The sequence below is a fragment of the Myotis brandtii genome, unplaced genomic scaffold, assembly GCF_000412655.1.
Source record: "Myotis brandtii unplaced genomic scaffold, ASM41265v1 scaffold61, whole genome shotgun sequence".
Taxonomy (NCBI): Eukaryota; Metazoa; Chordata; class Mammalia; order Chiroptera; family Vespertilionidae; genus Myotis; species Myotis brandtii.
In genome coordinates this window covers 3,357,147-3,373,464 of record NW_005370318.1, presented here as the reverse complement: position 1 = coordinate 3,373,464, position 16,318 = coordinate 3,357,147, and the positions used below count along the sequence as shown (strand labels likewise).

At 52.2% G+C, this 16,318-nt stretch overlaps 2 protein-coding genes across 2 annotated transcripts in view; both read left to right on the top strand.

The window, feature by feature from the left end:
- XKR7 (XK, Kell blood group complex subunit-related family, member 7) overlaps positions 1-1,601 on the top strand; it is a 28,565-nt gene extending 26,964 nt beyond the window's left edge. The window contains exon 3 of the mRNA XM_005879870.2: positions 20-1,601. Within this exon, the coding sequence (XP_005879932.1) occupies positions 20-1,004 (985 nt within the window). The 3' untranslated portion in view covers positions 1,005-1,601. The remainder of the gene's footprint in view (positions 1-19) is intronic.
- Positions 1,602-11,314: 9,713 nt separating this feature from the next.
- CCM2L (cerebral cavernous malformation 2-like) overlaps positions 11,315-16,318 on the top strand; it is a 14,134-nt gene continuing 9,130 nt past the window's right edge. The window contains exons 1-5 of the mRNA XM_014550644.1: positions 11,315-11,390; positions 11,884-12,048; positions 15,093-15,176; positions 15,272-15,574; positions 15,626-15,647. Coding sequence (XP_014406130.1) covers positions 11,361-11,390; positions 11,884-12,048; positions 15,093-15,176; positions 15,272-15,574; positions 15,626-15,647 — 604 coding nt within the window. The 5' untranslated portion in view covers positions 11,315-11,360. The remainder of the gene's footprint in view (positions 11,391-11,883; positions 12,049-15,092; positions 15,177-15,271; positions 15,575-15,625; positions 15,648-16,318) is intronic.

Sequence of the window (16,318 nt, the reverse complement as noted above, 5' to 3'; positions counted from 1 at the left end):
AGACCCACCCCTAACCCAGCCCACCCCGTCCCCACCCTGTCTCCACAGCCCTCTCCACCTCTGCCTCACTCGTGTCCCTGGCCTGGACTCTGGCCTCCTACCAGAAGGTGCTGCGGGACTCCCGAGATGACAAGCGGCCACTGTCCTACAAAGGTGCCGTGGCCCAGGTGCTCTGGCACCTGTTCACCATCGCGGCCCGCAGCCTGGCCTTTGCGCTCTTTGCCAGCGTCTACAAGCTCTACTTTGGCATCTTCATCGTGGCCCACTGGTGCATCATGACCTTCTGGGTCATCCAAGGCGAGACGGACTTCTGCATGTCCAAGTGGGAAGAGATCATCTACAACATGGTGGTGGGCATCATCTACATCTTCTGCTGGTTCAACGTCAAGGAGGGCCGCAGTCGCCGCCGCATGACCCTCTACTACTGCATCATCCTGTTGGAGAACGCAGCGCTCACTGGCTTCTGGTACTCAAGCCGCAACTTCTCCACTGACTTCCACTCGCTCATCCTGGTCTGCGTGGTGGCCTCCAGCTTTGCGCTGGGCATATTCTTCATGTGTGTCTACTACTGCCTCCTGCACCCCAATGGGCCCATGCTGGGGCCCCAGGCACCTGGCTGCATCTGCCCAGAGGCCCCAGAGCCCTGTGGGCCACCAGCCGATGCTGTCACAAGTCCCCCAAGGTCCCTGCCGAGGACTACAGGCGCTGAGCGAGATGGGGTCTCAGTGGGGGGTGAGCGTGCAGGGACCCCCACACCACCTGTCTTCCAGGTGCGGCCTGGCTTGCCTCCCACACCAGTGGCCCGCACCTTGCGGACAGAGGGGCCTGTCATTCGGATTGACCTGCCCCGTAAGAAGTACCCCGCATGGGATGCTCATTTTATTGACCGCCGGCTCCGGAAGACCATTCTGGCGCTGGAGTACTCCTCACCCGTCACGCCCCGGTTGCAGTACCGGAGCACGAGGACCTCCCAGGAGCTGCTGGAGTATGAGACCACAGTGTAGGCCACAGTTTCTCCCCCCAAAAGGGGATGGACTTGGCCAACCTCACATCGACCAGTGTTGAGCCTGGCTTTTCAGGGCCACCAGGCTAAGGGGAAGTGGATCTGTTGGTCCAAGGGTAGAGTGGCTCCACCATTGGGTTCTTTCAGGGGAGGGGGCAGCCTTGTGGAGGCCCCAGCCCTAGGCCCTGTTTTCAGCGCTGTGGCCCATTTTCTAACATGCCCCCTCGAACCAGGGCCCAGGGAATTAACTGGTGCTACACTCCTCATGAGCTGCCCCACTTTCATGAAGGCCTCCATACCACCTCTGGTGCTGGGGGCTCCACACCCTCTCTCCTGCCTGGAGTTGCCCACGTGTCACCCCTGGTGGACTTGTCAGAGAAGGGGCACTGTCTGGGGTCCATGACTGAGGCCCTGTGCTCCTGAGGGGGTGCTGGGGATGAAGGAGGCTATGGAAGATGTGGAGTGAGGTGGGAACATCTGGAGGACAAGGTGGGTACAGTTCCTGTGGGGTCCAAGCTTTGGAGCTTGGGCCAGAGAGGATTTAAGGGAGGAAGTTGGGGTGGGGTGGGGAGTGGGGGGTGGGAGGTAGACAGTGCTAGAGCTGGAGGGAAGGAAGAACCCTGAGACATCTGAGGGGTTCAAGCGAGCTGAAATGCGAAGGGTAGCAGATCCAGAGCATTGAGAATGTTCCCCAAGTAAACTCCTCCAGAGACCCCCTGTGTTATGGGCTGTGTTATGGTTGAGGTTCCAGACAACTCAAGTGAAATGCTTCCAGGAGTCTTTCTTTGTTCTAGATGAGCGTCTAAAACATTTCTTGTAAAAAAGGGTTTTGAATGCAACAGATAAAATGTCTAGGAAGATATTCTGTCTGGGTTCAATTATAGATGAGGTTCTAGCGCATTTAGCAGAGGAACTGTTCTAGAGAGACAGTCTTAGTTCTGGATTAAGTTCTAGAACACTTAGCTGATAAACTATCCTAGGGAGTCACTGATCTGGGTTCTGTGGTGAGGGTGAGTGCACTGGAGCCCTGCTGCTGTGCTCTGGGGAATTCTAGCTCCTGCCATGGTGGTGGAGGAGGGGCCTCTGGAACCCCATGTGAGTGGAACATTGTAGGAATAGACACTCCAGTTCTAGATTTCTGGGGTTCATAGGAGTTCTGTGCTTCTGTCCACCTTGGTCCATAGCCATCTTCCTAAGAGGACATTGTCCTCGGGAACCCCTGGTACATTTCAACTACTAGCTGGTTTCCAGCCAGAAAAAATGAGCTCTAGGGACTTGACATAAATCTTGGCTCTCAGCCACCCTGCAGAAGTGGCTCTCTTGGGCAGCAGCTGGAAAACTGCTTTGTTTTGCCCAATCCTTGAGACTTGAGGTCTATTCCCATGTCCCAGATATCCCATGGTTCCCCTGAGATCCTTCATCCTGGAACTCTCCTCTCCACCTGGGTAGGGTGGGGAGTGTAGGAGTAGGCAGTCTGTGGGGTGAGGGACAAAGCCTCTAGGCAGAGCTTGGAACCCCCAACCATGTCCCCACTCCCCCAGACAAACTAAGGTGTGTTCACTGCAAGGACGCAGCAGGTGATGTTAAGGCAAGATGCAGGCTTGGGCTGGGGGTGAGGTGGACCGTGAGAAGCCTGGACTAAGCACATTAGAGGAGCACTTAACCCTCCCTGGTTCAGCCTCCCTGGGGTTACAGAAGGGAAACTGAGGCCCAGAGTGGCAGCTAGTCTCACAAGGTCCCAGACTCCTGCTGTTCCATCAGAGTGTGATGGGTGATAGTTTGCTGACGATGAAGGGAGAGGGCCACACTCGGGGTGCAGGGTGACCCCAAAGGCAGAGAGGACAGGACCACCCACATAAACACACACACATCCTCACACATCAAACCTGTGACACAAGCCACCTCACCTCCTGGCACACCAGCCGAGATGGTGTGTGCATTCCTCCCACCAACACATGAAGAATGCTCTTCCCTCTTTCTTCTCCGTCCCCAATCCCCGAGAAAGCTCAGGAACCAGGCCTCAAGGTGACAGGTGGTGGGGGAAGCCTGCGGCTGACCCAGCCTCCCTCTGGTTCGTTCACCCATCCTCTTTGATCGGCCCCAATCAGTCTTTGGAGACCGAATTTCACGGCCAGGTACACACATGCCGGAGCCCTTTGTGAGGGAGGCACACTGAGGATGTGGACCCAGATCCTCTTGATTGTTTCTCCAGGGCTGACTGTGCCAGTCTTCACCCCATCTTGTTTCACTTACACCTTCCCTGGCTTGCAACTTCCCTAAAAAAAATAAGTGTTATCAGCCCATCTGACAGAGGAGGAAACTGAGGCTCCGAGATGTGACATGAGGGTCACCCTTGGCAAGTTATTTTACTCCCCAGTGTCCCAGAATGGCTCATCTGGCATCCATTCTCCAGCATCCTAAAAGGAAAAGTTAAAAAATAACCTCTCTAGGAGCTGGGAGTCCTTACGGCTCCATGAGAGACCCAGAGAAGAGGGAATAAGACCGAGCCGGCAGTGCTGAGGCAAGGCTTGAGGCTCTCGGGGAAGCCATGGCCACAGTTTTGGACCTTATTCCATCCCCACCCCCCTCATCTCAATCCCACGAAACCTTCCCTCTGAACCTCTGCCTGCAAGACATCTGACCAGCAGAAATGGCCCTCAGAGAGGGCTGCAGGCACCTCCTCCTGCTTCTCATCCTCAGGAAAAAAAGCTTAGCCCCTTAAGGACTCCCCCACCCTCACCCCCAGGAACTCAGGGCCCATCCCTCCAGGCCTGAGGTCCCTCTCCACCAGCCTGTCCTCCACCTTATCTGGTCCTTGCCAGTCCTCTGTTTCAGAGCGTCTCCATGGAGAAGAGCACCATCCCATTCCAGTTGTTGTTTTGTTTTTGTTTCTGTGACAATCTACCTCAGCCAGGCTCTTCCCCACCAGAATTGGATCCCCTGGGTCCCCTGAATCCCCGACTCCTGCTCCCCATTTCCTGCCCTCCACCCCAGCCTAGCTGTTCAGTCCTCGCCCAGAAACCCTACAGGGTCCTTACAGGGAGAGCAGGTTCCAGAACCACAGCCCAGTGAGGTCCTCATGATGAGCCATCTGCCCTCCACATCCATGTAAAGGAGAAATGGAGGCCCAGAGAGGGCTGGGGACTTGCACAAGATCACACAGGAAGTCAATAGCAGAGCAAGGCTTTTCCTGGAACTGAGACAAAATTGGGTCTGTCTTTTTTTTTTTTTCTTTTTTTTTAATTGATTTCAGAGAGGAGAGATAGAAACATCAATGTTGAGAGAGAATCATCCATCGGCTGCCTCCTGCGCGCCCCCTAGTGGGGATTGAGCCCACAACCCAGCATGTGCCCTTGACCGGAATCAAATGTGGGACCCTTCAGGCCGACACTCTATCCACTGGCCCAAACCGGCTAGGGCGGGTCTGTCTTAATTTTTCCAGGAATAGAAGAGAACAGGATGCTCTGGGTACCCTATATGCCAGGCCCTGCCCTGCCCTGCCCTGCCCTGCCCTCAATACCTTCATCCCCAAGAGACCAGTGTCCCCATGTCCAGGACAGACTTCTGTCTCCTAGTTTTCTTAAACGGGCCCCGCAGGCTACTGCTGACTGTGCTCCCCAAACCTCTCCAGGCGCCACGCACTCCTCATCACACCTCCACGCACTGATGTTCCATGTGCCTTTTAATTGCCATCCCGGGCAAACAGCACAGGCCGCCACCCCTCCATGCCAGGGACTCCCAACAACAAAGTCTCTTTTGGTCCCCTCCTCATCTGCCTCATCCCCAAAACCTGCCTTTCCCCTAGCCAGCTCCCTGCTAAACTTGTGTCCCACAGGAGTGTGTCATCCATGAGAACTAGAGGAAGCAGAGAGTAGGGAAGGCAAGGCTGGGGAAGGTCTGGGTCTCAGGGAAAATTTCAAGAGGACTGAGAGCATCCAAGGAAGATCTTGCCTGGCAGCCCCCGTGGCCTCCCAAGAACCAAAGTTCTGAAGGTCCTTTCTGTGGAGCTCACCTGGGCTTGGAGTGGGCAGAAGCCTCAGGCAGTGGGAGAAGGTTTTCGGGAGTAGGGCCCATGGGTTGCAGATTCGTGGTAATGAAAATGATAACATGGTGGTGCTAGACCATAGGGAGTGGTGAGGACTCTGGCAAACAGGAGAGTGCATACCCCGCCTATAGGTACGAAAATTCAAATATTTGAAAAATCCTGTGCTGGCCAAACTCAACACTCATGTTTGGGCCATGGGTCACTGGTTTGAAATCTCTGGTTCAAAATGAGAACATTCTGGGGAGCCCTACAGCTCCAGGATACCCCTCTGAGACTTTTCTAGTCCAACCCTCAACTTTCACCACCTGCCACCTAAGAGTTGGCCCCACTGAGGAGGGGAGGGAGGTCAGGGCATCCCAGGGCCCTTGAGTTAGGAACCACCATCTGCTAAGGGCTAGAGACCCCTCCGGTGCCTGAGGAGTTAGTTTGGGATCTTCTCTAGTGTGGGGGCCCCTGGTTAGGAAGAACCTGCATAGGGTGGGAGGACAGTCCAGGTTCAGGATGAGGACTGAAAGCCAGAACCCAACTGCCCCATCCAGTGCTGGCCCCTGCCACCCGTTGACACCCGTCTCCCTCCCAGGTAAAGCTAGAGATCGGGCCTGCAGGGAGAGGAGCTATCCATTTCTGTACTAATGTGCTTTGTGATTTCTCAATGAAAGGGACTGAGTGCCAAGCCATGTGGGGATGGGGCCTGAGTACCCGCTTCCTAACCAGAGGGGCTTCTGGGACCCTGGGGCTGGAGGGAAAAGGAATGGTATGTGCCATTCTGTTTGGGGAGGAGCTAGGGCATTCCCAGGTTCTTGGATGTTTCCGGTAGAGGCAAGGGGAGGGAGAGCAAGAAATTGTGGAAGTGGGAGAGGAAGGCTCTGCCTGGGATGGCCTGGTTCCTGGAAGCAGAAAACTCCCCAGGGAGGGAGGGGTGGTCCTCTCCTGCCTGGCCACCTCCACCCTTTCCTTCTCACTGCAAGGAGGGGCTGCCTTCTCCCCAGCAATCCTGGCCTTTATTCTATGCACAATCATTGTAAGGGCACCCCCAGGCCAGGCCGAAGGGGTGAGGGCCTAGGGCACCTGCAATAATCCCCGAGTGGAGGGTAGCCTGAGGCAAAAGGCAGTAAGAAAGGCACCAGATGGGACAAGGATATTCCTCTGTCTCCCTCTCACCAAATCCCAGAATCCATCTCCATTGGGCTAAAGCACCAAACTTGGAGGTGCCTCCTACACAAAGCCCCCCAACCCCTTGGTTTCCCAAACCAGTCAGAAATGCTAGTAGCTGGAAAGGACCCAGCAATTCCCAGAGCCCCCTGTTATTATTTTCACCCCTGAGCATCCTAGAGTGTGGGAGATTCTTCTAAACAAGCCTCCATTCTTGAAGAATAATTGATTTTCTCATATTCAATGAACTCAAGCTGAGCTTCTGGTTGCAAATAAATGCTACCAAGACCTCAAGTTAGCTTCTAGGGCCTGGGGCTGGAGGGTTGGGGCATATCTGTGCTGTATCGCAGTGTTTACACAATTGTCAAGAGCACTAGTGGGCCTGCATCCCTGCCCCCTGCCCCCTTTTTTTGAGCCCAAGGTGAGAATCAGCGGTTTATCGCCCAGCATCCTGATTTACTGAAAGGATAAGCCCAGAGAGGCAGCCAGCCTAAGGCCACACAGTGAGTTGGCGGCAGGCTAGGTTCTTCAGGGTGCCACTAGGGCACCCCCAGTACTGACCCCTCCTCTCCAACCCAGCCCCCCTCTCCAGGAACCACTAGCCATGCCTGAGGGGCTGATCTCCCTCCCGCAGCACAATTCCGGGTGATTCTCACTCCCAAATTTGTCCCCACCCCTGTCCATTTCTGTCTCCTGTTCCTGTCCGACCTCCTGGTATTTACTACATCTGTGCCATCCTCAGTCCTCCACCCCCGCTCACCCCTCTGCGCTTCCCCCGGGAGGGGGAGGGGCCCCAAGCAGGGGCTTCTGTACTGAGACTCTTTTGTACACCACAAACTTTTTGTATATTTTTAATTTTGCTGCGACATGAGATATTAAAAGTCATTTCAGTACGCGTTGTCTGTGTCCTGTTGTTTTGGCTGTTCTGGGTCGGAGGAAGGAGATGGGGGAGGCGGGACGGGGAGGAAGGACACCCTCTACCACAAACACATTTGGCTGGGAGGGTTAGGCTGTTACACACAGCTCCCTTCATTGGCCAGAGCCTCCATCAGGCAACCAGAATGGAGGGGGTGAGCAAAGGTTTTAGGAATTAGCTCCAAATGCTTCATTTTACAGATAAAGGGAAAAAAGAGATGGGGTGGGGTCCGACTTGCCAGAGGTCAGAGAATGAGTCCATGACAAAATCAGGACCCAGACTGAAGTTTCTAACCCCCAAAAACAAATATTTATTGAGTACCTACTATATGCCAGGCACTCTTTACTCTTTTAGGCGCAGTCAATTGATCTCTCTCTCTCTCTCTCTCTCTCTCTCTCTCATCAATGAAAAGGGAGTATCCTCAGGTGAGGATTACAAAAAATAAAAGGAGCCCTGACTGGTTTGGCTCAGTGGATAGAGCATCGGCCTGCAGACTGAAGGGTCCCAGGTTTGATTCTGGTCAAGGGCATGTACCTTGGTTGTGGGCACATCCCCAGTGGGGAGTGTGCAGGAGGCAGCTGATCGATGTTTCTCTCTCATTGATGTTTCTGACTCTCTATCCCTCTCCCTTCCTCTCTGTAAAAAAATCAATAAAATATACTTTAAAAATAAAAAAATAAAAGGAGGGGTTGTGCCCTCCCCTGGCTCTGTTTACCCTTCCACTGGTGACACTACAGCTGTGTGGAGAGCCACCTTGAAGCTGAGAGCGCCCCCTAGTGTGGTGGAGCAAGCTAGGAAGCCCCTGGGCCCTGCACAGCTGGGCTACTTTTATGATGGAAGAGATAAGCTTCCACCAGGTCTAGGCCACTGCTCTTGAGGTCTCTGTTACAGCCGAAATATACTCTGGCTAATCTATCTGGTCCTTAGGTTCCCGAGAGAAGTCTCTTGAAGGATCTCTGGGAAAGGTTTTCCCTCGCGATAGAAACACATGAGAAGGGGAGACCCTTGCAGGATCCTGATGGATGTATTACTCCCAAAGCCGCAACAGCCATCTTGCCGGCTGTATGAGAGTTCTAGAGGAACCAAAACAAACTCCCACACGCCGGGGGACTTAAACAACAGACATTCATTTCCTCATAACTCCGGAGGCTAGAAATCCCAGATCAAAATGCCGGCAGGACTGGCTTCTTCGAGACCTCTCGCCTTGGCTCGCTGACGGCTGCCTTCTCGCATTGTCCTCACACGGTCTTCCCTCTGTGTGTGCACATCCCTGGGGTCTCTCTGTGTGCACTTATTTCCTCTTCTTGTAGGAACACCAGTCAGATTGGATTAGGGCCCACTCTATGGCCTCATTTTAACTGATCTCCAAAAGCAGTTACATTCTGAGGTACGGGGTGTCAGTGCTTCAACGTATACATCTTGGGAGACACAATTCAGCCCATAAGACCAGCAAAGTGGAACTATAAGGAACTTGCTGCCATTTTTTTTGTTTGTTTCAATTTTTTTTTATTGCTTAAAGTATTACAAAGAGTATTACATATGTCTCCCCTTTTTTTTTGAGCTGCTCGATTAACCAGCCCTGAAATCACTTACCATTGAACTTCCTGCCTGAAGAGATTGTCCTTCTTGCCTGAGCCGCCTTCGGTAGAGTAGTCTGTTCTTTGCAGCCCAAAGCATCACAATTCAGGCACTCTGTGTGTGTTCAAGCTGTTCCCTCCGCCCAGAGTGACCTTCCTTCCATACGCCCTTCAAGGCTTGGCTTGGTGAACGGCTCCTGCCTCTGCCTTCCCCCAACTAGTCGCTTGCCTTATATCAGAGTTCTTTACCTGTGTGCCCATCTCTCTAACCAGGTCAGGGTCAGCATATGCACTGAACACCAGCTGCCACATTCCCCGCTCCTGCCCCATGGCAAGCATTGATAATCAATCCCCTTTTCATGCTGGGAGTAGACCTGGTGTTTATAATCCTCTACACACACAGAGCTCCAGGCAGCCCCTGCCAATCAGCCGGAGGTGGCTCAAAAGAGATGAATTCCATTTGCCACAACTGCTAAGTCTTCGAGAGCAAGGACTTTGTTTTACTCATCTCTTTTATGATTCACAAGCTAATTTTAATAATAAATGTTACCATTGTGTGCTTCTGTTTCCATTTAATCCCGGCAGCTGCCTTCTGAGGCAAGCGCCAGCATTATCCTGCTTTTGACACGTGAGGACTCTGAGCTCCCAGAGATGAACTAACTACCTTTTCAAGGTCATAAACACTTGAACCCAGGTCCGCCTGTCTCCACCTACTGTCGGTGACATTTTCTAAGCACTGGATCTGTGTATGGCCCTGGGAGGGAGTCGAGGGGGGCCCTGCAGGGAATACACAGGTAGCTTGCTGTTTCTAGTGGCACTCAGAACACCTCTTGTCCTATCTGAGATTCCCAGCAGTTCAGAGATGTTTGGAGCTAGTTCAGAAATAACGGAAGTCCTAATTTTACAGAGAAAGGAAAAGGTTTGCAAAAGCCAGCCGTGGGGGTGCCAGAGCAAGAAATCACCTTTCACTCCCTGCCGTTGCTGGGAATTCAAGGCTTACTCCAGGGGTTACGGGAGTTTTGATGTCAGGAGCCGTCAGGGATTGGTAGAGTAGTCTGGCTTCTTCCTGTTGGCCGGCAGGCTAATGGAGATCTTTCTTCCTGCTGCTAGGAGATGCCTGGCAGGATGTAGGGGAGCAGGAGGGTGTGGCTGTGCGAGCTTGCACTAAGCAGTCTGGGCCATTTCCCCTCCCTGGAAAAGGGGAGGGAGGTCAGGGGGAAGGCTGGTAGCTGGCAGTCTCCTGCTGCCCTCACACCCAAAGGCAAGGGGAGCTCCGACCCTCATTCCAACAGCCACTGGCCTGGCACACCCATGCTTTCAGAAAAGCTTCCAAAACAATCCTGTGCATTGTTTGGCGACTACACTTCACAATCTGCAACAGCTTCCCCCATCCAGGGCCTGATATCTTTCTTGTCACACCTTTCACTGCAGGGCAGGGCTTTGGGATTATTGTTCCCATTGGAAACACAAGAAGCTGAGACCCAGAGAAGTTATAATAAGCAACCTGCCCTGGATCCTATAGCAACTCAGGTCCAGAGCTTGGGTCTCCAGAAGCCACATGTCATGGCAAGGGGAGGATGGGTCAGTCAGAACCTTTCCCACTGTCCTGGGTGCGGCATGCAGCGTGGATAGGCCCTAGAGGTAAGTGACCAGGTTTCAGATCCAGACCAGGCAGAAATCCCAGGTCCCCCTCTTATTCACTGTGACTTCCTCGGCCAGCCTCTGCAGTGGAGACTTTTTTTTAAAAAAAAAGTCTGTATAATGGGTATAATAATGTAACCCAATGTTGTGAGGAATAAGTGAGACGAAATACATAGTGCTCAGCACAGAACCACAAAGGGGGCATTTTACAGCCCAGGACACAGAGACAGAGAGATACGTAGTTAATATTTATTGGCCACTTCATGTGCCAGGAACTCTTCTAAATGCATTTAATCCTTACAAGGGCACTATGAAGTCAAACTGTATATGCCCATTTTATGGATGAGGAAATTGAGTCACAGAAGGTTAAAGGATTTGCCCAAAGTCATAACCCTAGTAAGTGGCAAAGGCAGGATTCAACTCAGGCAGCCTGTCTGTGAAGCCCATTCAGTACTGCCTCCCTTAATAGTAAGGATAAGTTTTAACAATCATAACCTGCTTGGACACAGTACTGTATAGCTGATGAAGCACTTTCACACCAACTCTTTCATTTAGTTCTCACCACAGCAGCCCAGAGAGGGAGACAATAGTAACTCCCAGTTTATAGTGGGGGAGGGGACACTGAGGCTGTGAAAGGGGGAACTGACTTGCTTTGCCAAAGTCACACAGCAAGGTCAGTGGTGGAAGTAGGGGTAGAATTTGGGATTTTCTGACTCCAAATTTAGGGGACCCCTAGCCTCACTCAACTCCCAAGCCCCCTCAAGAGCAAGCCTCTGGCTGGAGGCCTTGAAACTGTCTCCCCAGGTCAGTTGCTCTGGCTGGGCTTCCACTGTTGAGCTGAAGGGTCCCAAGGCTACATCCCGCCCCCTCCACTCTGCTCACTATCACACAGGAGGGGCAGGAACTCCAGGGCTGGTGGAGTTTCCGACCAGGCAGGAAAAAGAACAAAGGGAAACTTTGGGGGGCGGGAGTAGGGGGGGGGAGTGGTGGCTAGGAGGGCAGCAGAAGTAGAAGGGACGCTTCACCATGGAATATGAAGTCAAGAAAGGGAAAAAGGTATGTGGGAGGCTGGGAGGGATGCAGGGCAGAGAAATGTCCCTGGAGCTGGGGAAGTGGGAAGCCTGGGGCGGGGGGTGAGGGGCAGTGAGGGGCAGAAGCAGGGCCTTTCTTCTCATTTGGAAGGACTTTTCTCCTCGCCCTGGAGCAGTCAGACATTTGGGTTCCAAACTCCCTAGCCTGTCCTCCCTGTTCTCAGCGGTCTCTGCCGTCCCTGGAATATAGACAGACAGACACCGTCCAGGGAAACCCAGCCAGACAGATTCTTTTGGGAGATCCTCCCCACCTCCTTCCCTGGTATCCTGGGGAATCCCTCCTGTAGCTTCTCAGTCCAAGGACCATTAATAGGCCCACTCCCCTGCTCCCTGCCTCCCAGGACAGAAGGCCCTCTGCAGAGCAGTTCCATGCTATAGGCTTCCAATCTGGCTTGAGACACCTACCTGCTCCCCTGCTGGGCTCCAATCTACTGCCCCCCCCCCCCATCTTTACACAGGGCCCCCTCCTAAGGCTGATGTTCCCAAAGGCTACCCGCCGAGCAGGAGCAGCCACTCGGAGCAGTGTGAGCCGCCGGCCCCTGCACTCCATGCCCCTCTATCCCCCTGACTACCTCATCGACCCCCAGATTCTGCTGTGTGACTACCTGGAGAAAGAGGTCAAGGTGCGTGCGGAATGAGGAGAAGGGGTGGGCCCATTCTTGGGGTGAGGGGTGTAGGGGAGGGAAAAGTGTTCCTCCACCCTCTTGGTGTCCCTGGCTGGTCTGAATATTAAACTGACAAATACAGATTCACAGGAGAAAAGCATCCACGTTTTATTCAAGTGTTGCGTGTCCACAGGAGCCCTCACAAGAGAATGAAGACCCCCGAGGAGTGACCAGAGCAGGAAGCTTTTACGCCTCTTTGACAAAGAAACAATAACTGTGTGAAGAATTGACGAGGCAGAGGGTTTCGGGCTAGGGCTAGGAAAGGGTGAGGAAGTAACCAGGTTCGTTTATAGAGCCTTTTCAGGCCTAAATCATGTCTGCCTTCCTCCTAGTACAGAGAGGGCACCTCTCACACAGATTTATCTCCTGCTTTCAGGGGAGGGGAGGTCAGAATGTTCTCTCAAACTCCTTTGGCTTAAGATATTCTTTTTTAAAAATATATTTTTATTGATTTCAGAGAGGAAGGGAGAGAGGGAGAGAGAGATAGAAACATCAATGATGAGAGAAGCCTCCTGCACGCCCCACAGTGGGGATCAAGCCCAAACCTGGGCATGTGCCCTGACCAGAAATCAAACTGGGACCTCCTGGTTCATAGGTCGACACTCAACCACTGAGCCATGCCAGCAGGACAAGATATTCTTAATAAGGTGCCATATTTGGGGGTAGCATGTCCTGGACCCATCAAGAGAGACCTTACCTACCTCTCCCCCACACCTACCCCTGAACAGCCCTGTCTCACACAAAGGAGACTCAGAGGAAAGAATCTGGGCGGCCGTGTCCCTGCCTCGTACTGTGGACCCTCAGCAAGTGACCTCCCGGTGCTCGGCTCAGTGTTCCCATTTCAACACGGGGCTCGGAACCTCCCCCCAGGGGAGAGCCGATGGGAAAGGGCTCTGTGTGCTCAGAAGCCGCACCTTCCTGTGAGATTCCTGTAGAGGCGTTGTTGCTACTCAGTGTCCAGGTCCAAGGAACCCAGCTCAGCAAACCACAGGGGACTGAGACCACTCAAGGGCTTGACTTCTATTTCAGGAACACCATGAAGGAGCAGTGAAGAATCCTCATTACCCAAGGAAGATTGATATGGGGTTAAGAGTGTCAGATTTAGCAAAAACAGTTATATTTGAATTTCCGATAAACATGTAATACTTTAAAAATATACTTTTTTAAAAAATTGATTTCAGAGAGGAAGGGAGAGGGAGAGAAAGATAGAAACATCGCAGTGGTTCTCAACCTTCCTCATGCCGCGACCCTTTAATACAGTTCCTCATGTTGTGGTGACCCCCAACCATAACATTATTTTTGTTGCTACTTCATAACTGTAATTTTGCTACTGTTATGAATCGTAATGTAAATATCTGATATGCAGGATGTATTTTCATTGTTACAAATTGAACATAATTAAAGCATAGTGATTAATCACAAAAACAATATGTAATTATATATGTGTTTTCTGATGGTCTTAGGCGACCCCTGTGAAAGGGTCGTTCGACCCCCAAAGGGGTCGTGACCCACAGGTTGAGAACCGCTGCTTTAGTCCGTAGGCCGATGCTTTATCCACTGAGCCAAACTGGCTAGGGTAGTAATACTTTTTTAGCATTAATGTATGTCCCAAATACTGCATGGGACTAAAAAATACTAAAACAACAACAACAACAAGCATTTGTTGTTTATGTGAAATTCAAATTTAACTGGAATCTTGTATTTTATCTGGCAATCCCATATGGAGGGAAAAGCTAACACTTAAAATTTGGGAACTGAAATTTCATACAGAATAAAAAGAAAAGGTTTGATTAGTTAAATCCACCTAGAAGAATAAAACTAAAAGTAATAAAAAAAAACTTCATTCCTATATTGATGGAATAACATATAAGTTAACTGATAGCATTAAGTTATAACTAAGAATGAATGAAGAATCAATTTATTGATTTGGGGCATCATTTTTCTCACAAAATGATGTCCCAGTTTGATACAACATTCATTCCTTTCTATTTGATTTCTGCAACAAGATCACAAAGAGGGTGAGTGACTTGCACAGTCAGTTGATCTTGGTGTTTGAGGTGGACAGAGCCACTCAGGTCAGTTCTTTCAAGCTATTATAGTGACTTTTGATTCCATCATAGCTAAATAACTGTGTTCAGGCAATACAAGCTAGCAGTGAGAGTGTGGGCTGTGGTGTGTGCAGTCCAGTTTTGTCCTTTCTAGTGATATAAATTGGACATGTTATTTACCTTTGCTGTGCCTTAGTTTTCTCGAGCTTAACTTGAGGATGAGTCCTGGCCGGTGTGGCTCCGTTGGTTGAACATTTTGTCCAGTGCACTGAAAGGTCACCAGTTTGATTCCCGGTCAGGGCACATGCCCAGGACATCAATGTCTGTCTGTCTCTCTCTCCCCCCCCACCCCCACTTCTTCGCTCTCTAAACCAGCGGCTCTCAACCTGTGGGTCGCGACCCCTTTGGGGGTCGAACGACCCTTTCACAGGGGTCGCCTAAGACCATCAGAAAACACATATATAATTACATATTGTTTTTGTGATTAATCACTATGCTTTAATTATGTTCAATTTGTAACAATGAAAATACATCCTGCATATCAGATATTTACATTACGATTCATAACAGTAGCAAAATTACAGTTATGAAGTAGCAACAAAAATAATTTTATGGTTGGGGGTCACCACAACATGAGGAACTGTATTAAAGGGTCGCGGCATTAGGAAGGTTGAGAACCACTGCTCTAAACAAACAACAAAAATAATAAAAACAGATTTAAATAAATAAAGTGAGGTTGGATGTGCACAAAGCTCTCAGGACTGTGCTGTGTCTGGCTTCTATGACTGGCTCAGTAACAGTTACTATCAGGTTCTTATTATTAATTCCGGTATTTCTATCTCAGTCTATCTGCACTGCATCAGTGAGGAGGTCAGGGTCCGCCAAGGCTTCCGAGTGACTTCTTTCTGCCCTTCTCCCACCACGCCCCCCACCCCATCCCTTTCTGTCATCCAGTTCCTGGGCCACCTCACCTGGGTAACCTCCTCACTGAATCCCTCCAGCCGAGATGAGCTCCTGCAGCTGCTGGACACCGCCAGGGTAAGGCTCTGCAGAGGGGAGAGGCAGGGTCTGTCCCCTTCTCCCTCTCCCACCCAAGGCCCCGGGGGACTCAGGAGATCCGACCCACCACACAGCAGCTGAAGGAGCTGCCGCTGAAAACCACGGCGGAGCAGGACAGCATCCTGAGCCTATCGGCCCGCTGCCTGCTGCTCACCTGGCGCGACAACGAGGAGCTCATCCTGCGTATCCCCACGCACGAGATCGCCGCCGCCTCCTACCTGCAGGACGACGCGCTGCACTTGCTGGTGCTTAAGACAGGTACGGCGGGCGGAGCCTGCCCTGGCTGTGCTGCTATAGGGCCGGGAGCTGAAGGGGCAGAAAAGTCTCAACTCCTTGTTTTGGGGATGTGTGTGCCCTGGGGCATGAGCAGGCCTGAGGCTGGATGACGGGGCCATGGAAAAGGCCTGACCACCCTATCCTGAGACTAGGGTCCGGCCATGGCCATATGCCGTAAGACCCAGCCCAAGGCTGAGGTCGAGGAGTGGGCGGCCTGACCCACCATCCTGAGGTCAAGTGGTGAAGGCTGGAGAAGCCAGAATCCTGAGGCCCCGGAAGAGCGTGAAGTTAAAGGGCCTGGTGAAGGGGGGCGTAGCCGCAGCGCTGAGGATAGGGCGAACTTCGGCGAGGGGAGGGGTCTGATCGTGGGGAGGAGTCTGATCGAGGGGAAGAGTCTGATCGAGGGGAGGAGTCTGATTGGGGGGAGGAGTCTGATTGGGGGAGGAGTCTGATCGAAGGGAGGGGTCTGATCGAGGGGAGGAGTCTGATCGAGGGGAGGAGTCTGATCGTGGGGAGGAGTCTGATTGAGGGGAAGAGTCTGATCGAGGGGAGGAGTCTGATTGGGGGGAGGAGTCTGATTGGGGGAGGGGTCTGATCGAGGGGAGGAGTCTGGTGGAGGGGCTGGACCAAACGCAGGGGGCGGAGCTCGAATGTCAGACCTTGCCAAATTAGGGCGGAGCCTGAGGCCAGGGGCGGCGTTGAAGGGGAGACGAAATCCAAGAAGGGGGCCCTGAAACCAGGGACAAGGTCCGAGTTAAGGGTACAGAGGGAAGGGACAGTCTGACCACCCCTAGGACCTTTGGCAAGGTCTGAGGCGAGGGGCACTGGGGTGGGGTGGGGCGGGG